General features: G+C 35.0%; 2 protein-coding genes and 1 non-coding gene across 9 annotated transcripts in view; 1 reads left to right on the forward strand and 2 right to left on the reverse strand.

The window, feature by feature from the left end:
- LOC136026238 (serine/threonine-protein phosphatase 2A regulatory subunit B'' subunit gamma-like) overlaps nucleotides 1-21,511 on the forward strand; it is a 115,416-nt gene extending 93,905 nt beyond the window's left edge. For 4 of the 5 annotated variants that reach the window (XM_065702590.1, XM_065702587.1, XM_065702592.1 and 1 more), the window contains 3 exons: nucleotides 8,256-8,469; nucleotides 15,999-16,126; nucleotides 19,836-21,511. In XM_065702590.1, coding sequence (XP_065558662.1) covers nucleotides 8,256-8,469; nucleotides 15,999-16,126; nucleotides 19,836-19,944 — 451 coding nt within the window. In that variant the 3' untranslated portion in view covers nucleotides 19,945-21,511. Of the gene's footprint in view, nucleotides 1-8,255; nucleotides 8,470-15,998; nucleotides 16,127-18,956; nucleotides 19,202-19,835 lie in introns of those variants that run through there. The other variant, XM_065702588.1, reaches the window with a different exon arrangement.
- Trnai-aau (transfer RNA isoleucine (anticodon AAU)) lies at nucleotides 11,966-12,039 on the reverse strand. Its single transcript has one exon. It is a non-coding gene; the product is annotated as a tRNA-Ile (tRNA).
- A 4,263-nt stretch (nucleotides 21,512-25,774) lies between the features above and the next one.
- LOC136026239 (NADH dehydrogenase [ubiquinone] 1 alpha subcomplex subunit 10, mitochondrial-like) overlaps nucleotides 25,775-27,263 on the reverse strand; it is a 49,480-nt gene continuing 47,991 nt past the window's right edge. For all 3 annotated transcript variants that reach the window (XM_065702595.1, XM_065702593.1, XM_065702594.1), the window contains exon 7: nucleotides 25,775-25,971. In XM_065702595.1, coding sequence (XP_065558667.1) covers nucleotides 25,906-25,971 — 66 coding nt within the window. In that variant the 3' untranslated portion in view covers nucleotides 25,775-25,905. The remainder of the gene's footprint in view (nucleotides 25,972-27,263) is intronic.

Consider the following 27,263-nt stretch of genomic DNA (forward strand, 5'->3'; position numbering starts at 1 on the left):
TTAAGATATGAGTAATATGCAAACGGGCACATTAGCTAAGAGTGTACCTCTGCCGAACTATTGGAAGAGATTATAACATTAGTCTCGCCAAATAAATTTGAACCTATTAGGAAATTACCTATGATGGCAGTGTTCTGTTAAACTTGGCACCATAAATACAAATTAAATAATCAATGCATTCAATTTGGATCCCTGCATGCCAATACACAACTCCTATTGCATACCTTCGGAATACAATACCCATATACCCTTATAAAAATACCCTTATCATTGTTATTAGTAGTACAATAACTTTAAAGACGGGCTATACATCTTTCAAACAGCGAAAAATATTGAAATTTTCGATCTTCTTTGCCAACCGTATGGTTTTTACACGCCTCACATTAAAAACTTTCTTGAGCAAAGTGGAAAATCTATTATTCCAAGTCAAAAGTGAGTACAATATTTGTCAACCACGAGTTGTCGTTTTCATATACTATTTCATTTTATTTATCGATACCGTGGATATACTTGCAGTGACTTTCTGGGTATTTTTGTAGACAATTTTCGATTGAACGACGTTCTAGGTGAAAACATTCTTTCCTACCTGTATAATATAAATCCAGTGCCCTGAGATTGAAATGCTTTTAAAATGTTTGTGAGTTGGTTTATTAGTAAAACTTGAATGAACTAAAGAGCCTTCATTCTGTAGATTTCTCCTTCCCCCTATAGGTAACAATCAGTAATGACAAATGGCGGCAGATCGTCAGGATTCAACTTGTATTCATCTTGCCATACAAAGTCAGGGGCACATTTTCTACAATATAATGTATCTTCATTTTTATTATATCTCTTCATAAAGTCAAAAGTATTATTTTGACTCATATTATAAAATTTAGGTGTTTCAATTTTCTTATTTGAAGCAATGTCACAATGTTACTTTCTGTAACAGCCAAATATGAATCAGTAGGTTTTTAATCATAGTAGCAATGTTTTAATAGCAGACTGTCTTATTATTGGACATTAATTCAGTAAGTTTAATTATGAAGAGAAAAAATCGCTATAGGGATTATAGTGACGTATAATCCTTACTGACGTAAATATTAATGATATTGCATGGACATTATTAATTCGTTGTTCTCGATTTAATACCTCTGCTTTTGGATTATAAACCTGTTTGCTGCTTAGCTTGTTAGTTGATAATAAATATTATTATCGCAGTGGCGACATAGTAAATTTATTGCAAATTACAAGCATAAGGAGAACTTTCCGTGCTCCCACGATTAGATACGCCTTTATTTATCGTTTGGTCAAAGAAAGGAGAGGCGAGATCACGGTTTTCATAATTACGAAAAGTATCTAGAGATGCAAACGTAAGAAATTTTGGAAGACGGCGATATAGCAAACTTTAGTTTGAGAAATGGCGCTTACACAAGCTACATTTGACTAGGCATTTAAGGATCTTGCGAAGAAGATGGAGCAAAATTTTGCCAACATGCAGCAACATTTTCAAAAAGAAATTTCTGTTTTGAAAGATATTATTACTGAAAAGGACTCTAAGATAAGCAAGCTAGAAGAAACTCTAGAGGCCCGACGCACGACTCTGGAAAAGGCTAATGAGCGTCTATTACAGCTAGAAGTTCGAGACCGTAGACATAACCTGATTCTGCATGGTTTACCAAAAGAAAAGCGTGGGGATTCCTTAGAGATGAAAGTACGATCTGTTCTAAAAGACAAAGTTGGCCTCAAGGAGGAAATAAAGATTTCCAGGCTTTTTAGACTAAAAGAAAAAAGTGTCTCTGATCGTTCCAACAGAACTTCAGCCCCGCCTGTTCTCTTCACATTCAGCTCTGATCATGATATTCTTTCGATCATGAAACTAGTAAAAAACTTAAAAGGTTCTGGTCTCCGAATCTGTAATGATCTACCTCCAGAGCTAAATACTAAGCGGGCCAAGCTCCTTGCAAAGATGAAGGACCTTAAAGCCAGTTATCAATTTATTCGGCTCAAGCAGGCTGGTGCTTCGCTTCGACTAGAACACAGGAAAAACAGTAATGAATACTGGTCTAAAATCTTCATTAGTGATGATGATGAGAGTGTCCTTATTAACAATACTTGAATTTGATTATCGTGTTCCGCCTCCTTTTTTTTTCTTTCATTGCCATATGATTATTTTTTTTCTCGCTGTCTCATTGAAAATGACTAAGAATGCTGAATTTTTCTATAGTTTTTTTTGTTTTTTCTTTCATCTTGTTTCTTATATTTTTTTTCTTTTGTCTTTTCTATAGTACAGTGTTCCCTATTTCACGTTTTCTCCCTTTTTTGTGTGTTAGTTTTAGTTAAAAAAATGCAGTTCAAGTTTCTGGCGTATATTTTTTTTCAGTGAACACGAGTGCCAGTCGGGATATTGGTTTCATTTTCGCCTGCTTCGTGCCCTCGGAGTGCAAGTCCAGTTCCACACTATGCCCACACAATTTTTGGTAAGTTATGCTAATTAATTGTTCTCAGTCTGGCCACAGGGATTCCGCCGGGATGATTTCTAATCTTAAAGTTCTTGAGAAAAACCCCTAGATTTATTGGAATTATTAAATAGTTCAGATGGTAGTCTACCGAATAAATGTGATATTGGGATTAGTAATTTAGGTAATTGTAGATATAGTTCAACTCTGTGTAAGGTTTCAAAACGATCTGATTGTCTACGGACTCTACACCTTAACATCCAAGGCCTTTCGTCATCTCTGGATCAGCTAAAACTTATATGCGAAGATTCTTCACGTCCCGACGTTTTAGGTATTTGTGAAAAGTTGTTACAGAGCGAACGGATTTATTACTGTAACTACCTGGATACAACTGCGAAAAAATACATACGAAAATGTTGAGTAAAGGAGGATTGGCACTGTATATCTCCGACGCGATTCCATACACGGTCCGACACGATCTTTCTAAGAACATTAAAGGAGTTTTAGAATCACTTTTTGTTGAAATTAATCCTGGTAAATCTGGTACTCTGATTATTGGAGAGGTATATCGTTCCCCTAGTGGCTCCTTGGTGACTTTTCTGCAAATCCTTCGTGAAATCCTTGAAGCTATACAGAACCAGCCATGCGAAACGGTTGTCATGGGTGATTTAGATGTCAATCTCCTAGACTCCGAGGGTTCGTTTCCTGCAGACTTCTTATCCGATATGCTTGCATCTGGACTACTACCATCAGTCACTATACCCACAAGGGCTACTGAGAAATCAGCAACTCTGATTGATAATATATTTTCGTCACTGACATTTCAGAATAGCTTCGTTATTGTTAGTGATATATCTGACCATTTACCAGTTTTATCAGATCTTTTGTTGCCGAATATGCAGGCTCCACGGTTTAGCCCCTCAACATCGCCTTACTTCGTTACGGAAAAGAACCTTGAAGCTTTAATGACTAAACTGCAAGAATGTTCATGGGAATTTATAGATCAAAAATATGACTTGGACTCTAATTTTGACAAATTTTACTCTAAAGTGAAAGATTGTTTTATAGAATGCTGCACCAGAAGACCTTCTAATCAGCCTCGAAGAAAAAATCAACCTTTTAACCCTTGGATGACAGAAGGACTTCTGACAAACTGCAGCCGCAAACTCTACTTATGGAAAAGATACAAAAGTTCTCCTACAGCTCGTCACCTACAAGAACTCAAAACTTACAAGAATTTATTCAAATCATTGATTCGCAGAGCAAAAAACTCGTATTATGCGTCAAAGTCTCTGGAGTGCATAACAGACATGAGAAAAACTTGGAAAGTCATCAGTTCTGTCGTTAGACCAGCATCTCATAGTCCTGACATTCCAACGAAGCTTGATGTTGACGGGGTACTGATCGAGGGCCCTTGTGAGATTAAGAACTCCCTTGCATCATATTTTGCTTCAGTTGGTGAAAAGACTGTCAAGGGACTTGGTGGAAACGCGATTTCCCTCACACAGGATCAACATCTCAAGTTCATGGGAAATCTATTGTTATAGAGCTTGTATTGGAGTCAGAGGTGGCAAGACACATTCAAGGTTTAAAAGGTGCATCATCATCTGGCCCAGACTACATATCAACTAAAGCTGTGCAAACTATATTCCCTTCAATTCTGGGCCCTTTAACAAAGCTTATTAATATGTCATTTGAAAAAGGAAAGTTTCCTGGTTCCTTAAAAACTGCGAGAGTGATAGCTCTATTTAAGGGTAGGAACAGAAGTAACCCGTCAAATTACCGACCAATTTCCCTTCTTTAAGTGTTTTCAAAAATATTTGAAAAGCCGATGCAAAAAAGGCTCACAAGTTTTTTACAATCTAAGGAGTTTTTGCACAATCATCAGTTCGGATTTCGATCGAAACATACTACGGAGCAAGCGTGCACTACACTCATCAGTTTTCTTCATACCGCTTTAGATTCTGGAAAAATACCAGCCGCTATTTTTCTTGATGTGCGGAAAGCTTTTGATAGTCTTACTCATAAGATCCTTTTAGATAAACTGTCTCATATAGGAATACGAGGTTCAACCCTATCATGGTTCCGTTCTTGTTTACAATATAGAACGGTTTCCATGGACCCTGACTCACTAAACTTCATTGGTGTAGACTATGGAGTACCACAAGGATCGATTCTTGGTCCTACTCTGTTTTTAATGTACATCAACGATTTATTTAGAGCGGTAAAGAACGCGATTCCTTCTGCGTGTTGTACTCTATGTCACGAAAAGGAAAATACGGTGGTATCTTCTGTTATTCTGCCATCCCCTCATGAAGATTTAGTTGCCTTCGCTGACGACAGCAACATCCTATGTGCTGAAGACACGGAACAAGCTTTGGAGGTTAAACTTCACATGCTTATTGAGCGGTCTTACCACTGGTTTGATACTAACCGACTTGCTTTAGATATTGCTAAATCACACTTTCTCATATTTTCTAGAACTGGCAAGGCATGCCCGTCCTTATCAACTATATCTACCTCGAAAGGACCTTTGTCTCGACCTAACGTAAGATACGTGCGTTTCCTTGTTATTTTGTTGGATGAGAATCTTTCTTTTAGAAACCACATCAAGATTGTCCAAGCAAAAATACCATGTAATCTTGGGATTATTCGGAAACTTAAACACATTTTTCCTGGATCTATTCTTCGGACCCTGTATTTTTCACTCATTCAGCCATATTTAACTTACTGCAACTCGATTTGGATGTCTACTCTCCAGTCTTTGCTCCATCCGATTAAAGTAATTCATCAAAAGGCTCGCCAGTTAGTTAACTAATTTAATAAAAGATATCGAAAAGAGCTTTTGAATACTTATGCACTCTATGTCGTCTCTTGCTCTTCAATGATTTTCAAGTATATTCATGGTGAACTGCCTCGCTGTTTCAATTCTTTCTTTCCCTATTTAGTTAATTCAAGGAGCTCTCATAATCTACGCAATAAAGACCACCTACTATTACCTCAAACTAAGACTGTAAGATCAGATTTTAGTCCCCGAATAGCATGTAGTAAAATATGGAACAGTCTCCCTGATAATGTCCGTAGCATTCATTCGTTTGATGCCTTTAAAACCCAACTAAAAATATTTTTGGTTGATAAATATAATGGGGAATAAACTTGAGAAAAAATTTATTTTTGAATTGGTTTGAATTAATATTGTTATATGTTTAATAATATGATGAATAATGAGGGTAGGGCGACATCCCTAGATGCTAGGCTTGAGCACGTTTATTTATTTAATTTTAATTGTTGTCATTTTGTGATGGTGGGAGATGGTGTGGACTTGGATTTGAATTTCAAGGACGAAGTGGTAAGTAAAAATAACACAAAATTATTTAATTGGATTTCTTTTTTTTAAGAAGAGACTCTTTATTTGGTATTTATTTTTGGTTTGACCCCTATGTAACGGGTCATGGAGCCTTGTAGGGGTAGAAAGTTATTGTTGTCCATTTATTTTGATGTTAATAAACTGAACTGAACTTAAAAAATTCCAGCAATTGACGCTTAGATAAGGTTCTTCCTCCCTAAACAGTTTAAAACCGCAACGATACCAATCTATTAAAAATAAATTGAAATCACGTTCAGGGTTTTTTGCAATCATACCAGGGTATTTTCCCATTGATTACATTTATCAAAGTGGCAATTTGAGCTTAAAAAACCTCTATTGTGAGTGTCACAAACATCTTCAAGACAGGAATTAAGTCTTTAATTTGGACGGCGTGTCCTCTGTGCAAATTACGCGCATTGTATAATTTACAATTTTAATCTACACTACACTTAGTCATCAACAATAGTACAATTCTCACAGGACGACCAGCTGCTCAATATGTATAAGACATAATGGACATGTGTAAAACATTTTTTTTCAATTTTGACTATAATTGATAAAATGAATGCCTACTAAGAGAAGGAATAATTGAGTGACGTCACACATCAAATCAATTAAACTTGTTTAGACAGGATTTTTTAAATATCGAATTATTTATTGTTGCTTTGCAAAATTGTCTTCTTAAATAAGTTTTTTTAGCTGGTGTTAAATAGCAAATCCAAAATATCCTTTTCTTTTGTTTCAATTAATTTGTCAATAATTTGGGTAAATGCAGCTGGGCCACGACATGAAAGTTTCATACAATAGTTCAAAGACGGAGAATCATTTTTCATTATATCGGTAAGCATTCTTTGGGAAAATATTTACCCTAGTCTCTAGATTCCCTGTGGGTTTTTGTTTCTATAATCCAGCCGATTCTAATCTTGAAACTCTCACTACCAATTATAGATTAACAAAGAATGAAGATTCTTTCTCGCTAGTAAAATATCAAACAAACTCACTCCCTTTTTATATATTGATTTAGGTCATTTTCTTCAATATATTTCACTAATGCATTTAATCCGTCTGTAATCTTTCTATATGCATTATATTCACTTGCTGCAAAGCAAAACTGCTCTTCCGACTTGAATTTGCTCAATTATATTACAGATCGTTTCCCATTCTAAAGCTAGCCGACAACCGCTTTTATTTTCTACTGCTACGTTAGGCACTCTTGCTCTCATTTCACCATTGCTTGGGTCATTAATATCCAACTGAGTAAAAACATCCAATTACTAAAGGATATGCCAAGAATAATATCCTCAATGTTGACGCACTTAACTCTTTTTCAATACTAAGGTTAGTGATCCCTAAGATCTAACATGTCACGTGTCGCTGACCTTCAAAACCGGTTTTGCTGGATTATAAGGCTCCCACGGAACAAACACAAGTCACGTAAAGATTACATCATTTTCACATGTAAATATTGGACCATGATCATCTTTTACAGCCGGGGCATCCCCGCTTGACTTGCAAAATCTAACAAGTCCTTTTACGTAACAGTCAATGAAAATATTTGCATAAGTAAACAATCTCCTATTACGTAACATTTACCCGCATCTGGAGTATAAGTAAACAAGCCGCTATTGCATAATAACTAAATAAATCGTGATTTGGTGGGGACCCTGAAGGTTTTTTTCTGGCCCACGTCACTTTTAAACGATCAAAGAGATCTCGAATGAAATATCCCCTATTACGTAGCAAGCACTTGTGTCTTAAAGAAGTTTAAAAAAGTGTCTAGATCGGGATCCGAAGAGATAGGGTCCCATTTAAACTAAATATACCGTCACTGCTTACTGTTATATTTGCTACTCTTGTCCTTGTCTCATTGCTGCTGCTAGCTCCACTGTTAACTTTCAATATTGTAAACAAACCAGTCATATTTTGCTAGTATTTCTTGTCAAATAAAAACTTAATGAAAAAGATATATTCAAACTGTTCTCTCTGTGAATTCTAGTTTCTTACTAATATAAAATACATTGAAAATCCAGCCTTTTACTGGTTCTGGTTTCTATTACTGGTTGCTAGGGCCTCATGGCTATATGTAAATTATGTTCTCACGGAATTATGCAAATTATGTATCTCTTGTACTATGCTAATTTTGTGCCTGTTGGAGTATGCGAATGCGGCTTAGGGTATATGCAATGAGTTTTAGGGTATAATCTTTATAGCCTCAGGGTGTAAGATCCAGACCTATGTACTCATCGCTTCTTGCTCAACTAACATTCAAGGGCAGAGAAATCAGTTACGTAAGAGTGTATTGATCCTCAAGAGTGCACTAGGGAATAACCTTGACAAGTGATGGGCTACTTACTTTCTATGAAAAGGTGTGTACAAGTAACGTAGTTCATTATAAGCAATCTACTGCAGACTTATGTTTTTTTTGTTGGTGAATATCCATTATTTTCCAGGTATGGAATGGGAACTTTGAACCAAATATTTATTGACCGAGTTTTTCAAGAATGTCTCACTTACAGTGGAGAAATGGACTACAAAACCTACCTTGACTTTGTTTTAGCCTTGGATAATAAAAGGACACCACAGGCTCTCCAGTATTTCTTCAGGATTTTGGATGTAGATCACAAAGGATACTTAAATGTCTTTGATTTGAATTATTTTTATAAGGTGAGTACAAAGAAACAAATATTGATCACCTCCATGCATCTCGTTGGTGGCTGTTAATAGCATTAAATTATGTCTGTGACTTGTTTTCGTATGCCAACCACCAAAGCCGTATCCAGGGGGCGGGTTAGGATTTTTAATTTTGTTGTTTTAAATTATGAAGTTTCTAAGACAGTCCTACCTTCTCGTCAGTATTGCCACATCGAACTTTCAAAATAAATAAAAAACCTGACTCGTCGCATTTACAAAATTTTCGTCAATAAAAATCCAAACATTAACAATTCGTTGGCTCCCAAAGATCACTTCGAGGATATCAAAAGAAAGCTACACCTTCTTTATCTGTTCGGTGCAATTCATTTTTAGCCTAATTTTTTCTGATTCTGTATAATTTTTTTTTTTTTTTGGCGCTCCCTAATAACAAAAACGACATATGGAGGTCTTTATCGTTAAAGATTGAAACTCAATTTTTCTAACGTTTAAAAACATGTACATGGCTGTTTCAGTTGTCCCTTAATCAATTCAGACAATTAGATTTCATTATCACTGTCCTTAGCACTTAAACTTCTTTAGATCGTAAAAAGCTCCTAAGAAACTACCGAAGATTTTTTCTTGTTAATCATTATTGATCAACGGATTAATTATTTAATCAGTTTAATTTTCTAATGAATTCTTTACAGTGCAATTGGCCAGTTTCGAGACGTTGGTTGTTTTTTTTCATTTTAGACTTTTCATTAAAAAGGGATTCATTAGAAAGAAAGAAATTTAAAGAATTAATTTAGTAAGATAAAGTTTCATTAAAAGGCTCATATCAATTTCCATAACTTGCCTATAGATATTAATTACTGAAATTATTTAAGTTCAAATATTTTTCTTGTTTTAAAAGAGATCATTTCTGATTGTTTTTCCAATTGCTTTAACCCACCTTCGCGTATCGTGTTTAGTTGTGTTTCTTCGGTTTTTTCCTCAAAAACGTATTTTCGTCATTTCTCACTTCAGAGGGCGATTTTAGGGAGAAGAGGAGGCATTTGCTCGTGGTACAGAAATTTTAGGGGCTTAAAATTTCACCTCAATAACCTAACGGTTTCAAGCATTTCCTAATTTTTGAAATTTAAACTTTTATTTAAATAAGATAGCTGGCAGTGAGTATAACCAAATTCAACTCGAAATTTTCATTTTCCCGCATGTTAACCACCATTTCTTGAGAATAAAAGTAATTAGACTAAATTCAATTAAATTTAATGTTTTTTGTTATATTTTTATAAAATTTACCGTGAAAAGTTTTGGGACCGACGGGGGGGGGGTAATAATGATTTTGCCTTTGGTGAAAGAGGAGCAAGAATCGCCATTGTCTCACCAGTAGATGTGCGGCAAAAAAGTACCGTATCAAGTTCAATAAGCGTATTGCAATTGTTTTTTTTTGTAATTGAAAGCGGCTCACTAGCCAACTCTAATTATTAGATTATGTTCAAAAGCACTTGTTGAAATCTATGGCAATTAATTATTTGCTCATTGTACTTCAGAGCTCAATAAGTGGCAATTGTTCTTTTTTCGGAGAGAAGATTCTTTGAATGTTTATCTATCAATCATAGGCAACGCAATGCCGCTGCCTAAGTAAAGAGCGATGTGGGCACAATGCATTATTTATTTGTTTGGACCAGGGGACTTCGTATTGAAGGAGTTGTCGTAGAAACTTCAAAAAGGGCTCATTCGATCGGAAATTTAAAGGGTGCATACCCTTTTCGATAGTCAATAAGTGATTGGAGGGCAGCTAACACTCCTCCCACGTCCACCATTTCTCCAAACACATGCAATCGAAATTTCGAGATAACTATTTTGCTCAACGCAATTAAAAGGTTCGGAAATCATTTCTTTGAGGATGAAAACCCCCCAGAACCTTCAGGGCAAGGGTGTTAAGTTATGCCCTGGGGGCATATAAGGTAGCCTACATATAGAAAGGGCGATCGTATAAATTTCGGAGAGGGCTTATTGGATTGGTAATCAGAAGTTCGAGTGCATTTTTTAAGACTCAGTGTGATTGGAGGGTGGATACCCCCCCCCCCGTCACACCTCATATTTTCCCGAAATATATCTAATAGAAATTTTGAGATGGTCATTTGTTGTCGTAGAAACTTCAAAAATAGCTCATTCTATTGGAAATTGAAAGATCCAGTGCCCTTTATAGCAGTGGTTGGAGGAACAGTGATTTGGAAAACGAAATACGTCTGAAATGTTTTCACCTTTCTTACTTTCATAAATGAAAAATTATTAAAACCTTAAGGAAGAAATGTTAATGTATGTCAATTAAACTGACAATCCACGTTCATTTGTTAGTTGTTTTTTTTTTTTTTTTTTTTTTTTTTTTTTTTTTTTTTTTTTTTTTTTTTTTTTTTTTTTTTTTTTTCAGTAAAGCGCAAATTGTGTTCTGATCATGAGAAGGCATATTATCAGCCCTACTCATGTTAATTTTTGCTCGTTTTGAGTTTGACTCGGCTATTTATTGTAATTTATGTTCGTTTTGAGTTTCATTTATTTATTGATAGTGATTTGAGGTAGTTCTACGCTTGGAAGATTGTTTGACTTAATATTAGCTCATTCTTGGCTTAATGGAGTTCTCTACTTTTCCTTGAAAAACTTTTTTTGTGGAAAAAGTTTTTTTTTGATTAATATAAGCTAGCAACACTATTGGTTAGTTTCAAAGGTGTAATGGGTTTTAACAATTTATTACTTTTTTTTTGTAAACAGTTCATTTTGATGCTTCCTCAAACCGTGTTTAATAGAGCAGTATAACTACGATTAATCCATAAATTATTGGAATCAATTGCAATAAGTGCTGTTGAACACGGGAGAAACCCTCCTTTTTCAAAAACTAGCAATTAAAAATTAATGAATATGATTGTATTAATATGCATGTATTTGATAAGGCTCACGTGTCGTAGGGATATTATATTTACAATCTTGTGGTTGGCCATTATGCCTGAGTGGGAAGTTAAAGCACCGAAATCTATAAAGGTTAGCATGTATTTCTCTGATGAGCCCTAATTATTCGTGATCATCTGTGAATAACTTTTTTTTATGTTCTTTAATTTTTGGGTTAATGTTGACTATTGTTTACTTACTACAGTCTTGTATATCTATGGGTATTGCTTTTTGGTTCATTGTGTTTGCGTGTACTCTTTGTCCTAGGTATTTGGGTTTGTGGGTAAGGTCAAAACCTCGTTCAAGTGCTTGTTTATTCAAATTACTTAAGCAGAAAAATAGTTTTTTTTTTCCACCGAATCTTTGCGGTTTATTACATTCAATTTAAAAAAAAAAAAATAATGAAAACTTGTAAGAATAACAAAAAACGAACCGTTTTTTATAAAGTTATTGATAATACCGCAGCTAAAGTTATTAGGGATTTACTCTAGGTCTGCAATTTTCTAATATAAACGATGCTCGATTAGCTTGTCAAGATAGCAACATCTTGGTTTTCGATTTATTTTTTAATGCGGTAAAAAAATGGCTCGTGAGGGGATCGAACCCACGACCTTCGCGTTATTAGCACGACGCTCTAACCAACTGAGCTAACAAGCCTTATTATTCGGTGATTGTTAAAATAATGATCAATAATAATGCCTTGATTTTCTGCTATTCTTCGCAGCGGCTCGCTTAGCAAAAATTAGGATATTTAAAGAACATAGACAGAGAAAAGGGATTGAAAAAAAGGCTTGGAAGAAACAGGGGAATTTTAATTAGTACTTATGTATTCTCCAGAACACACTCTAGAAGTTTGCTTTGTTTGATCTGTGTAAACCGGTTTTTCTCTCGCATTCTGCTATACTTCGCTTTTTTTTTCTTGAAATAAACTACGATGCAGGTATGTTTTGATAAAATATTTAATATATAGAGGTGGTTAGGTGTTTAATATAATGCGGTCTGGGCGGCCTGCTTTCTATAATTCTTCGCTGTAGTTCCCATAATTGTGGTAATAAAGTATTATATTTTCGTCACATTTTGGTATATTTCATTAGGAATAATCTAATTACACATCTCGAGTGTTTTCTCGATAATACGCAAGTGCCTTTAATTCTCTCATTTGTAAGAAAAATGTTCCGTCTTACGACAACATAAGGTAAATAATGAGTTCTTCAACTTTCCCTAAGCAGAGGGAAGCACTATAAAATTCTGGAAACTACTTCAAAACATTCCCAAATATTCACCTATGTCGTTCCTAAAAGCATATTGCTTTACTTTACCCCCGCACTCCTAATGGTCAAATATATAACCAAAGGTAAATATAATCTTTGTATTTTCTTTAGCGCGATTCTTTTCTTCTCGCCGCGTGTTTCCCGTTTTCCGTTAAATTAGTAAGAACAAAAGAGTCGCTCTAGTGTTGAGCAGATATAATCTGGGCTATATCCAGGTAGTGGCTTAATTTCATCAAAATCCGGGGGGAGGCCAAGTTGGCCAAGCCGATTTCCCGAGTCAAGTGGAAATGACAGTGAAAAATAGCCGTATTCTATAGCACCATTAAGGCAAAGATATACTATAAAAAATGGCCTGTTTCTGTTGATGCTTCAATTATGCAGACTTATCTTAGTTTTGACATGATTTTTTATGAACCTACATTTCAGCTGGGGGTTGGGCCAACTGGGTTTTGGGGGTTGGTGCCCCCTGTCCCACAGTAAATTGTGCCCATGTATTTAGCTATTTCGGTGGGGAGGAGAGTGGGGTTACTGGAATGCAATTAAACTAAAAGTGATTCTGAGGTTTCCGCAAAATTGCGTACCTGAATTTATTACCAAGATATCTTACACAAAACATAGCTAGGACACCTGTTTGTATTTTCTGCTATACAAGCATATATATATATATGTTTGTGCTGTTGCATTGGTGATTTCTCTTTACATTTCTCTTTTCTCTCATAGCAAAAAATACAACTGGGTGTCCTTCCTAAGTTTTGTGTCAGATATTTTGATCAGCCTACTGGTCGGAAATAAATTCAGGTACGTAATTTTGCGCTTTTATGTCCCAAATTTCTAAAATGTTTCACTTTTTTGCCCTTTTATCTCATTGTGCACTGCCGCTTGGGAATGTGTCATTTTGACATAAAATACGTCCAATTGGCAACCCTGTCAATAATCCCTAATGCGTTTAAGCATACCAAGATTACTTAAACTGTGTTTGGAATTGGATTAGCATTACAAATTGGACATGACATCGATATTTTTCTCTTCAACGCTAATTCGTGACTTTTTATGTCAACTTGTAATAGCGAATCGAACGCATTTGTGACAGTAATTTCAAATATAATACGCAATGCTGTATTAACCAACTGTCAGCTATTACTTAAAAGCTGACGTCGTCAAAAGTTGGCAAAATGTCGACGTAATATCAACATTTAACAAATTGAACTTCCGCTGTGCAAAGTTGCCAACGCTTTGAGATAAATTGTGCTGGTTTTCCGAAATTGTGCCACAAAACAATATTAGTGACCAAATTTTAATATTTTGGGTCAGTTCAATTTTTCACACAAAAATGCTAGAATAAACTGAAAAGCCAGTAACCTTGTTTTGCGCTCACGTTTTCACCTCCTTCGAAAACAAATTTTGAGGGTTGTTTCCTCGTGTAGTGATAAGTTTGAAATTCACTGAGATTTATTTTCATGTCGTGTTTGGGTTAACCAAACAACTTATCGTGACGGTTAGTTTAATCGTTTAAACTTAACCTGGCGAATACTGACGAAATGTAAGGAAACGTACCAGAATTTTTTTTTTATAAAATGTTCGATTGTTCTGCATTGTACCAGGACCTCTGAATTGTACCAAAGACGGAACAATGTACCGCGTTGGCAATAATGCCGCTGTCTCGACAGAAAATCAAATAAAACGGCATAATTGCTTGTTATGTTGACAGATGTGCTAATTCAAACAAGACTTTCAATCCGACAAAGCACATTACTCATCCCACGAGAAGTAAATGGCGTCAGAGGTTAAGAGAATTGCTGCTTGAAATGCTCTGGGTGGATTGTCGGAATTAGACCTGCTAACACCAGAAAAACCAGGATAAGTGACGTGGTATTTAGAATACAATTCAATCATTTCAAGAAATAGAAAAAAATTATTAAATGATGTGTAGGGAATAAAAAGGGACATTGATGGTGCGTATTGGTCCGCCTTAATGAATCTGTAAATAAGCTATGTGCATATTGGAGTGCATGGGATCATTGAACTTGTTATTCCCCTAGTCGTCCCAAGTGTTGAAAATACACATGGCTGGATGGCTATTTGTTGTTATTTCTTACTGATTACATCCAAGAAAGTTAGGATTTACCGGATAAATTGAATAAGGGATACTCAAAAGTACTTTCCGAGTTTATAGACTATTTTTCGTCATTTAAACCGTAATTTTAGACCGAATTGTTGCTCATTTCTTGAAAATGCTTGCTGTTTCAAAAATTGGTAAATATCGACATGAATGAAGGCATTTCCTTTGTCAAAAACGACTATACAAATCAACAGAGAATAAAAATACTCTATTCAATATTTTAGCTATATTCTATTCGATAATAACAATGACAATATTTTATTCAATCTTTAGGTGAACATTATAACTCTAAACGACTATAACTTTTAAATTAAGGTCCATTGATGTAAATTGACGTGGACAAAGGGAATATATTTTGCTGTGCTCCCTAGGTTTTGGGAACTACAATTTTTGTGTATTACTTGAAGAATATCTTTATTTGTTTCTTTCATTTTAAAAACCAGAAACCACGAAATTACCCCTTCTCTCCAATAAAATATAAAAAAATACATTTTGTCCCCCTCCCCTACAATTCGTTGAGTTGACACCTCTGTTAGTATCCCAAAAAATAACTACGGTGCTTAGTTTTGGAATTCTATATCGTTGTAATATGATAATTTATTGACAGCCAAAAAAAGGTCATCATCATAAAAAGATCAGAAATTAAACAAACAAGCAACGCCAATCTTCACTGCGCCAAAGTTGAAATAACATCTTTGAATAAGCACAATGAATTTTTTGAAACATGAATTACAAAGCTTGGGCACAATGCCAAGAAACACGAAACGCTAGATAGCGTTAGTGGCTTTTTCTTGGTGACACTAGTGACAGCTTCTATTCTTGTAATTTGCCTATACGCTGTGTTATTGTCATGTTGGCAGGGCAACAGTAAAAGCAGTGATAGTCCTGATATCCAGCTGACACTCATCAAAATTTACATCATCCCTGATATCCACCATCCTTATATCCTTCAACTCTATATAATAGTGCATCAAGGGACCTAATTCCTCATTATTTACCTTATTTTCTTGTTGTTTGGTCTTTTTTAAAGCCCTTCTGAGGAGAAAGGGAGATTTTCTTGGTTGTTGTTTTTTACGGATTTATTTGCCCTTCCTCCTTTAGATGCTCCCTCCCTCCATGCCCAGGTCTTTGGAAAGATTATTGTTTGTGTTGACTTTTACTTTTTTTAATAAACGATATTGAAACTAAAGAAAAATACAATTAACTTGTTTTTGGCTATTTTTTAGGGGATACGGAACCAAATGATTGAGCACAACCAAGAGCCGGTTAATTTTGATGACGTGTGTGACGAAACATTTGATATGGTTCATCCTAAAGACCCTACTCGAATTACTTATGATGATCTCTTGAATTGGTAAGTGGAGTTTTGATCAAACAAATCATAAGAAATACAGCAGCTGCAGGGAAGCAATATTTTTGATTTAAAAGAAATAAAAAGATTGTTTTTGTTGTTAATTTAATATGATTTATAAATGTTGTCGCCGCTCCAGACGCTCAGCTTCGATCTTTATTAGGATAACACACAGGAAAATCAGGTTTTTTTTTAGCTGAGTCTAACAAAAACTGGACCCAGTGGAATCAGGCAACTGAGTCCCTCAAATATGGCATCATACCTAATATGATGTCATCTCTTATACAAAGAAGCAGTTTGTTGTCAAACATTGTATTTTGATATTTTGTTTTTAATACTTACAAAAGCACTATATTTAACAATTTAATTTTAAGTTAGCCCAAAACAACTCTGTATGACTTTACACTACCCTACTAGAGGTAAAGAAAAAAAAAGGAATGAAAAAGAGGACTCAACAGTGCTACCCAATCAAAAATGGAGGGCCGCAGCTTGCCTGTATTGGTTTTTCGACAATGGCGATTCTGAAGGTCTAATTTTCCGGTATCTTTGGAAATTTCCGTAAATTTGATTTCACAATAAACTTGTTCCATTAATATTAATCGAACCATAGTTACCATTTCTGAATTACCTACAAATGGAAAATTTTTCCACTTGATTTTTTTTTTCAAAAAAGGTTTTTGAATTTTTAGTTTCCATGGGCCGTGATGGTCCTCTATCGCCACGGAAAGATCACGGTTTCTTCCGTCGTGATGAAAACAAATGCTGTTTATTATTACCGACAATTCTCCCAGTAAGCCCAGCACTATTTAATGCAACCCCTATGTGAAATATTTTGGCACTGGCTGTTCAGTAGTTTTATTTCAAATAAAGTGCATTATGGTGCAGTCTCATCTTTACGCTAGAACAGAAGAATTACAAAAAAATGTTTCTTTATCAATTTATTATTCAATTATAAATATAATTATCATTAACTATAAACCGTAAAGCGTATGCAAAAGCATGATCGGTCTACTGAGACTAGTCTGTAGTATTTTTATCTGGCTACCCAATTATTATATTTTTGGTCATCCCGATATTTATTTGGTATGAATTTTTTATGAAAAATGGCTTAAAAATTCAAGCAGCCAGGCAGGCGTTGTTTTGACAATATAATCTGCGTACTTCTTATTATCCAGCAATGAGAAAGGTATAGCCTCCTCTTCTGGGCCATGACGATCGTGAGCTTTACTGTCTCCATTGACTATATTATACTACTAAAAAGTTTAAAGCCTCAAACGGAATCACTAGGCAAAGTGCGTGCTTATGGTGTAGAGACAGGTGAGTCCCTAGCAGATTGAAAAAAGATCAGCGCTGATTTCTCTCTTCAATTGCTTCATGGCATTTTCTCATCTGGGAGTCTAAATCAGGCAGTGTCTCTCACACGCTGATGTTTACTACGCTGATTATACAATTCTAAGAAACGCCTTAGTCTTTGGCTACATTTGATAACATTTTAAAATGGACATACTTATTTGGCTTGAAAATTAACGACAAAAAGCTGATTTTAAGGTCAGGATTCGTCAAGTCTCCTTTCAGTGACAATGTACCAAGTTCAGTTAAAAAAAATACTGAGTACTTTGTGTGACAAATGTAAGAAATGATATTAGAGTGATCCGTATAGCGTAATGCGCTTGAGTTTTTACTGTATTTATCACCGAGGTAAAAGAACAGAAAATTTTTATAGAAATTACATTTAATTCTCTACATATATGGTTGTTTTGTTTTGTTGTTTCTTTGTTTTGCTACACGACGGACTCTCTCTCTGAACCTGCAATTTCAAAGTTTGAGCTGTTTCATGTCCTTTCCGCATAAGTCGCTAGTCGGTTACACTTGTTTTTCTTTTTGGTTTCTTCCTTTTTCCTTTCTAGATTCTGCTCCACTTTTACTTTTATATTATAGTGCGTTTTAAAAAATACTGTCAAAAGGCTCGTAAAGGGGGTTCTTTGCTTGACAAAGAGTCCACGAAGTAATAATCTTATAATTATTAGGACAGGTTTAAGGCTCAAGCTTCACTTGAATACCTTAGTTAGTGCAACTCTTGAAATCTGTGGGTCAAAGGCAACACCAAAAGGCGCTTTTGGGACAGACGACCCTTCACCCACCTCGTTGTCTGCATCTATGTTCATTATTATTTTCTTTTATCGTTTTACACTATTTTTCGGTGAACAACGGTGTTGAGCAACGCCGTGTCTGGAGGGGGGACTAAGTTTAAAACCTTCTCCTCCTCCCCCCCCCCCCAAAAAAAAAAAAATATTTAATATGGATCTTAAAAAAGTAAAACAAATGCATATAAAAAAAATTCATCCTTTTCTGCAACCCTCATCCCCGAACAAAAAGCCTGGATGCGTCCATGATGTTTACAGCTTAGTATGGACTCCCCCCCCCCCGACTTTCCTCACTACTCCATCATAACTTGTATATTGTCGGCTTAAAATTTTCCACTTCACAGCAAATCAATGACCTTAGATTAAAATCGGTAAAAATATGAAGTTACTATTTATTAATATTATCCAATTATTTAAAAAAGTACAAGCATGCAATAGGTACTACTAATATTTAAAATAATAAATAAAGATCATTTCCAGAGGTTTTACAAGAAAAATCTAATAATATTTATAAGAATAACAATAATCCTAATTACTGTAATGAGAAGAGAGGACAAACAGGAAAGTCAAGACGAATAAAAACATTAAATCCTGATTTACTGAGTGCTTGTAGGTTGTTACTTTCTGCTGTTGAAATTCTGTTCTTGGAAAAGTGAAATGAAATCCTTATTTTCTGGTTTTTTTTGCAGGCCGAGGACGCATCGTTTGAAGCAGACGATATGTTCGTTTAATGCTCTAATTTTTCTATCTATTGACCATAGATACGTTTGTATGCTTGATTAATGGACTAAAAATAAAATTATGTCACCAACAAAGATTGCAATGACAAGGGACGGGCATTGATAAGATAAGAATGTTTCAAGTATTAAATTATTGTTTATTGATTATATTTTAATTATTTATTTGTTACTATTTATTTCATTAAAATTTTAAAGGATTATTGTTGGAATGCTTAAAATATTATTTGTGTCGGGTTCTAAATTTTTAAAATTAAAATGTATGTTGGGTTTTATGCACCAATAAATGAACTTATATCACCAGTGATGATAGTACTGCAGTGACAGCGATCGCCTAAAAGGGAGGCCAACTTTGCTTAAGATATTAAGTCCTTATTATAAAAAAGGATCAGTCTTTAACAAGTAAATAAGTAAATAAATCTTTAATAAGTAAAACATGTGTTTGGTTTTATGCACCAATGAACAGTTATTTCACCAGCGTTAATGGTGATGTATAGTGATGTTGATGTTCTAAACGGAGGCGGGGGGGGGCAATTTCGGTAAAAATATTTAAGTCGCTAATTATGTAATTACTATTAAAACAAGTAGTTTTTATTAGAATATCAAATGATCGATTTTTAAAGCTTCACATGTAAATTGTACGTTTGGTTTTATGGACTTAGAATAAAGGTGTCACCAGTGATGATGTTGATGAAAAAGCGATAAAAAGTAATCCACATGGTGGCATTGAACTGGAATATGGCTGGTTCTTCGACTTCTAACGAAGCATCGTTTCGTCTTTTTTAAATGTTGTGTTATTGTTTTGTATGTTCATCAATTATTATTTTTCAGTGGCCATGGAGAAACAGTAGTGAGCATTTTAATTGACCTAAATGGCTTTTGGACATATGAGAACCGAGAAGCACTTGTTGTGGCATCAGAGAAACAGCCATCGTTTTAACGTCTTTCTAGTGGGCAGTCCTGTGAAGCGTTTTTTTTTTTTTTTATTGGAGTCGAGTTTCACCTCTGGCATCGAGGTTTTGGGACTTGTAGTGAAAAAAATTTCATGGATTGGTTCCTGTTTCATATCATATTAAAAAAACAAACAAACAAACAACTCTCCGCCTATTATAGTCTGGTTTAATATCCCAACTTTATACAATTAGCTTCCTGCTTACACATAATTAGAAATATACAACTGATTGTTTTGAATATATATAAAATCTAAGGAGTCTTTTTATAAATAAATTAGGAATCATACGAATATATTTTCAAACGGTTTTCCTAGTCTTTGCGGAAATCACGAACCGGTTCTACGTAATAGAATTCTAGTCCGAGAGCATTTTATTAAAGGGATTAGTAAAAATAGCACAATTGAATTGTTAATTTGTTCTTCTTCTTTGTGTCAACTACTAAGTTAGCTGTAGGTGCTAGAAGATTTCAGTGCCTGGAACTAGCAAGGGGAAATTGCCGAAAACGTACTACAGCATTGCCATCTAATGGTCTTTTCAGGAGGCATAACTGCCATAGTGACTTAATTAGATGGCGTTTCTGCCCATCGAAAACAAGCTAAGAACACTAGTGCTAAATAGGGAATATTGTCCGTGGCTGTGCCGTGGGTTTGACATAAGCTTGGTAATATAGAATCCAGAGTTCGAACCCAGCTGTAGCAGAACACTGCAGGGCCAACGCATAACCTTAGTCGTCAAGAAACGTCGTTAATCCAGTACATACGCATATACAAGCGAAACTTGGAAATGGTTGCGAACTAGCCATTCACCGCTAATGTAGCGTCGTCTCCCAAGCCTTTCTCTGTTAGGGAGGCTTCGGAGAAACATGAGTGGGATTCAAATAGCAATGTCTTTTACTCGCTATGTCTTGACATATTCTGCTGTCATCTGCCAACACTTAACTTGAAGGTCACCCTAGTGGGCATTCCTTTCAGCTAGGTTCAGGCGGAAGCCGGATGCCGCTTCGGGCAGTGACACTTCACGTCGCCTGATGATAAAAATATCTCATGTTTGTTTCTTTTTTAGATCAGCTTTAAGAAGAAAAAAGGAATTGTCTCCAAGGCCCGCATGTTTAAAATCAAAGCTACTTAAAATATCGAAAGCCTTGACTGGTAAAACCTACTATCATTATTTTTTAAGTATTCAAAGAAATCTTTTTTAATGAAATTATCTAGAGAGACTTTAGAAAATATCGCTTTCAACGAGAAATATCGGCTGGACAAACCTAGTTTTTGTTTGACAAAATTTACTGTCTTCCGACAGAAGTTGTACCAAATCAGAAACTATGCAAACATTTACCAATGACTTCTTTCGCCGGTCAGCGAAAAAATTCGTCTGCAGAGGCGAAATTTGACTCCTATTGAATTCTACGTTGAAGTTTGACACCCTAATGATTTTATTTTAAAGTGATTTACTGAACGTCAACACTAACCAAAATCAAACAATGTTTGTTCGGTTTTTATTTATTTTAGATTTGCACAGTTTTAACCGTTTTAATATTAAACATTTTTCACGCAAGTGTACTTGCTTTAGATCTGTTATTGATTTTGTGGTATGGTTTATTACTAAGGATGAGGAGTGCCTATCTACGAGAATATAGCGGGAGAGGGGGAAGGAGCTTCAAAAATGAAGATACAAAAGATGCTATTTAAAATATAGGGGGGGGGGGTGCACTTTTGGTAATTTTTCAATTTTTCATAACAAAAATACTTAAAGAAAGTATTTTCTAAATCTAGAAGACTACCCATATGTCCTCCCCTACAATTAACACCGCCTACTAAGCAGAAAAATGGTCTAATACAGACGGGCCAATAGAAGGCAAAAGACGAATATTTTGTCCTCTTAACCTCAGTAACATTAACTTGTTTGAAGAAAGTGAGGTCTTGATTGGGATCCCGATAGAATCCTGAATGCTCCCCAGTCCTAGTACGAACAAGGTCTTATTGGCCCAGGTATGGAAGTAGAAATTATTCGGAGGATTGAAATTCGAATAAATAGGAATTATATTTACATTATCGCCAGGCTACGTTTTACGGATGAAGAGCGTTATATTACTGAAGATTGGGCCTTTCGGCCATTCCACTCCACAAACAACCTTCATGTTTCAGCTTTGCTCATTACTTCCGTAAGAAAAGCTTTATTTTTTTTTAAAATCATTCTTGCCGAAACCACAATGAAGTCTTTCACTAATATGCCGTGCCAAAAGTGATAGTAACAGCAGTATTGTGCAGAAATGACAGTAATAAACAACAGTGACAGTGCTTTTAATTCCTGTTAAATCAAGCTAATGCGTTTTACTGATGTACCGTAAAAACGGACACGGTATTACTGTGTAGAAGAGACAGTACTAAACTACAGTTAAAGAAACTTTTAAAATCAACTATAGTGCTTCATTAATGCGCTGTAATAACAGTTGCAGTCACTCTTGTGCTATGTGGAAGAGACAGTGCCAAATTACAATTACTGAAGCTTTTAAAATCAAACTACAGTGCTTCATTAATGCGCTGCAGTAACAGTTGCGCTATGTGGAAGAGACAGTACCAAACTAAAGTTACAGAAGCTTTTAAAATCAAACTAAAGCACTTCATTAATAGACGGAGTAACAGTTGCAGTCAATATAAAGATATATGGAAGGGATAGTAGGAAACTACAATTAAGAAGCTTTTGAGATCGAACTAAAGCACTTAACTAATATGCTCCACTAAGTGGCCATTACTCCTGCACTAAGTAGTAGTGACAGTAAAAAACTTGCTACAGAAACTTTTAAAACCAAACTATATTGCTTCCCTATCACGCTGTATTAACATTGGTAGTCACTATTCTACTATGTAGTAGTGACAGTAGTAAACTGAGATAGTAGAATCTTCTAACACCACAATAAAGCGTTTCACTAACGCACCGCACTAACAGTGGGAGCAGCACTATGTAGAAGCGACAACAATAAACTACAGTGGCAGCAGTCTTAAATTCATATTAAACCCATACTAAACTATTTCGCCGGCTGATCAATTTCCCATGCTAATTAAGTTGGCAATCAGTTCTCTAAGATAATTAATTACTACTCTCATGTTTGAAGCAGCTGCTGAAGCATAATTGCACTGACCTGGAATGGCAGCCCATTTAAATTAATTATCATCTAAAATTAACCTTTGTCTCATTTTTGACACCCTCCCCGGAAATATCCAAAGCTTTACACCTATTCTGAATGCTCTGTGCCTCTGTTAAACTAACTGAAAATCAAAAAAAGTTTTTCAGTTGCATAACGCGTTCTCTGTCCTAGCTACAAGTAATTTTTTTTCAATTTCCATTCAATGTTAATGATAGTCCAATGTGATTTGATGACATATTTAAAAGCAGAAAAATTAATTTTTAGTGTCAAAAGTTTTTATAGATACTAATTCAACACAATTAAGTGAAATAGTAAAAAAGTTGTACTCCAAAAAAGGTTTGAACTATGTCATTGACCGTTTTGGTCCTTACGGCTGAAACAAAAAATTAAAAGAAACTTTTTATCTAAATTCAAAGCAAAATGCTAACTTTACATATTGATTTCTTTTTTTATTTACAACGTAAGGTTGAAAAAGGTTGAATAATTTTGTATTTAAGATATTTAATCCGATGTAAAGCTTTTTTCCTCATTACTGGGTAAAAGAAAGGAGCATGACTGTCAGAGGGATTCATATCCCAGGAAAGTGGGTATTTCCTGTACCATAAGAAAGACCCACTTTGTTGTATTATATCCAGTGGCATAATCTTTTCAAAATCCAGGGGGAAGGGCAAAGTCGGAGCCAATTTGCCCAAATCAAGTGAAAATGATAGTGAAAACTGAAAAATGATCCACACATTACCGTAAATGCAAAGATATACTAAAGAAAACTGACCTGTTTCTCAAAGAACTTGAATTATGCAGGCTTACCTTAGCTTTGACCAGATTTCTTTGCAAAAACAAATTCCAGCTGGAGGGACAAACTGAGGTCTGGAGGGGCAAACCTGGGTCTGAGGGGGGGGGGGCAGTTACCCCCTGCCCCTTAGCAAATTACGCTCCTGATTATACCTACCTAAGATCCTATAAACGGTCTCTGGAATGGACCCTTTTCCGTCTTACTTCAGCCCAAGAAGGAGTGACCATACACAGGGAAGAGGATTTGAACCTAATCCCATCCCCTTCCTAAAAAACCAAGCTTTGTATCATTTTTTCCTACATTTTTCGGATAGTTAGCTACTCATTGCGTCTTTACAAATTTTATTCAGGCCCTCATAGTATATAGGCAAAAAAACCCATGGTTTCAACAAGGCGTAACCTATCCACCCTTTGACTCAAGTGCATATAAAATAAACTTGCCCTTAAGCGGATTATCTTTACATTCGATACTTAAAATACATTTCATGCCAAAATCTTTCACATTGAGACGTTTTTATGACTTCTCCTCACTTTACAATATTATTCAAAATTCATGGTTTTTTTTTCCGTCTTTTCAAATTTGGCTCCCCTGATGAAATGGACCCATGCGTTGTGCGACGGTAGCAATTGTCAAAATGATAAATCTGATTAAAATTAAATTTATTGGCAACAAATATAATCATTGTTTAAAACTTTCTTGTTTTAGGAATTACTTCGGGCAATTGCCAAGGTCTTTCATATGTGAAAATTTGTGAGACTTTTTCCATGATTCCTAATTCGTACAATCCTTCTGTTTTCACTCCTTTTCAAAGTTGGATCCCTGCCAAAATACATCCATGCGAATCCATACAAATCTATGCGAAATGAATATGAAACTTTAATAATACCAAGGATACTCATTGCTTTCGACTTTTATTTCAGGGTTCATTTTGAGTAATTTCCAAGTTTTTTATACGAGAACATCAGCAACATCCCACAATTCCCAAAATTTTTGTCTTATTTTTCGCCTGTTTTACTTCACCCCTACCAAAAAAGTTTTTGCAAACGCAACCTTACCAACAGTCGAAATGGTAACAAATCTATGTAAACTAAAGATATAACTTAAAAGGATATTTATTGTTTAAAAATTTTTATTCTGCAATTTTTCTTCATTTTTTTTTATAATTACAAGGATCCTTTATAAGGGAAAATCTGTACAAATTCAAGTTTTCCTATATTTTTCACATTTTTCGCCTGTTTCTGAGTCTTTTCAAATTTAGTACCCCAGCCAAAAAGTTACTGCGAACGCAACAGTACCAACCGTCGAAATAGTAACAAGTCTGTGTAGACTAAAGATAGAACTTTAAAACAAAGGGTATTTACTGTTTCAGACTTTTCATTTTACAAGTTATTTTGGGTAATTACAACTTCATATGAGAAAGTCTGTACGACCCAACAGTTTCCTATATTTTTCACACAATTCGCCTCTTTTCCGCGTCTTTTCAAATTTGACTCCTTGCCAAAATAAGTTTTAAATGTTTATAAACAATTTTAAATGTTTTCCACATAATTCGCCCTTTTCTGCGTCTTTTCAAATTTGACTCTCCTGCTAAAATAAGTTCATATGTAGGCAATAGATCCATGTGACAAATCCATGTAAACTAAGACAGAACTTTAAAGCAAAGAATATTTATTGTTTCAAAATTCTTATTTTCACGATTCGTTTTGGCTAATTGCCAAGATCTTTCATATGGGAAAATCTATACGACCGAACAGTTTCCTATATATTTTTAATTTCACGTAATTCGATTGTTTGCTACGTCTTTTCAAATTTGACTCCCCTGCCAAAATAAGTTCATGGGTACATGACCTTACCTACAGCTGAAATAGAGACAAATATGTGCAAACTAAAGGCGAAACTTTAATAATACCGAGGGTATTTATAATTTACTTAATTCTTAATTCCTGTATTTATTTTGGATCATTACCAGGATCTAAAACACATATTGCGATAACATATAGGAATTACACTCTAAATTTTAAATAGTACGCTATCGCCTGCTTTTGGATTGAAGCCTGTAGCATATTTGCCTTGAATCTGAAAAATAAATACACAAGATTAAAAACGTTCCAAAAAACATGTAGCACTTCACCAGTACAAAATACTACCAGAGGGGAAATACAAAAACATGTTTCCTAGTTTATAAGCTTTTTAATAATGTTTTAATTAACTACATCCTTCCCTTTCGGACTAGGAAGACAAATTTATAGAAAAATCTTTAAAAAAATGACAACGAAAAGAGAAGAAAAAACCTTAATAAGTTAAAACTCAAAAATGCAATTAAAAAATTAAAACTAGGCTTGCATAGGAGTGGAAAAAGGGGCTTTTTTTGCCTAAAATATTTAATTAAACAAGTTATTTAAAGAAAGGTCCATTATATTCCTCTTGAGGAAGGAATAAAATATACTCATGTTAAAAAATTTAGGTTCCCTAATCACGTAAAACGTATATGTACGAACGGGAATGCGTTTCAATTCATATGTGAAGTATGATGACGAGTTTCTCATTAGTCTTGATTAGGTGTTATGAGACTGTTTGGCGACTAAATGAATTCATTTGGGTTTAGTGACTACTGTAGTATAATAAGTATTAGTATAACCATGGCCGTATCCAAGGTAGGGGGAAGACCTAATTTGACCCCCCTCCCAATGAAATTTTTTTCCGACTCGTACAAAAGTAACAATAACAGATATAAACAAATTTTTACATACAGGTACCTTGATAATCAAGCATCTCTTTTGTGTAAAACACCCTCTGATTAAAACACCCCCCGAACAAAATCCTGGACATGACCCTGGGTATAAAATAGGTAAATAGCCTATATAGTAGGTATAAGAGCGAAAATGTTTTATGATGTCCCTATATTATCTTCTTTGAGTATTTTATAACCTTTGGATATAGGGTACACAATGGGGTACAAAATTTGGTACAAAAAGGGGAGGAAGTATTACACTGTAACGTTCCAAAATTTAAAACTTTTAAAGATATTTCTCTTTTAAGATACCCTCTCCAAAAATAATTTATTACCGATTTGGAGCCATTTTTTACCGATTATTAGCCATTGGAGATTTCAGCATAATAATAAGAAAATAAGTAAGAACTAAGAACCACTGAAGTGACAGGGATACTATTTCAGAATTTATGGGGAGGGTTTTTTCTAGACGGGGTGAGACTGCTATAGCCTTTATTTTACTTCGGTTTTAAAGTCATATTAAAATAGAACTTCACTGGGAATATTATTACATGGCACTTAAGTCTTATTCGTGAGTATGCATAATGCATGGCATACGCTGTTACTGCTACGAACTACTTACTACAGCTTCAAGCCG

Source organism: Artemia franciscana, chromosome 4 (genome assembly GCF_032884065.1).
Source record: "Artemia franciscana chromosome 4, ASM3288406v1, whole genome shotgun sequence".
Taxonomy (NCBI): domain Eukaryota; kingdom Metazoa; phylum Arthropoda; class Branchiopoda; order Anostraca; family Artemiidae; genus Artemia; species Artemia franciscana.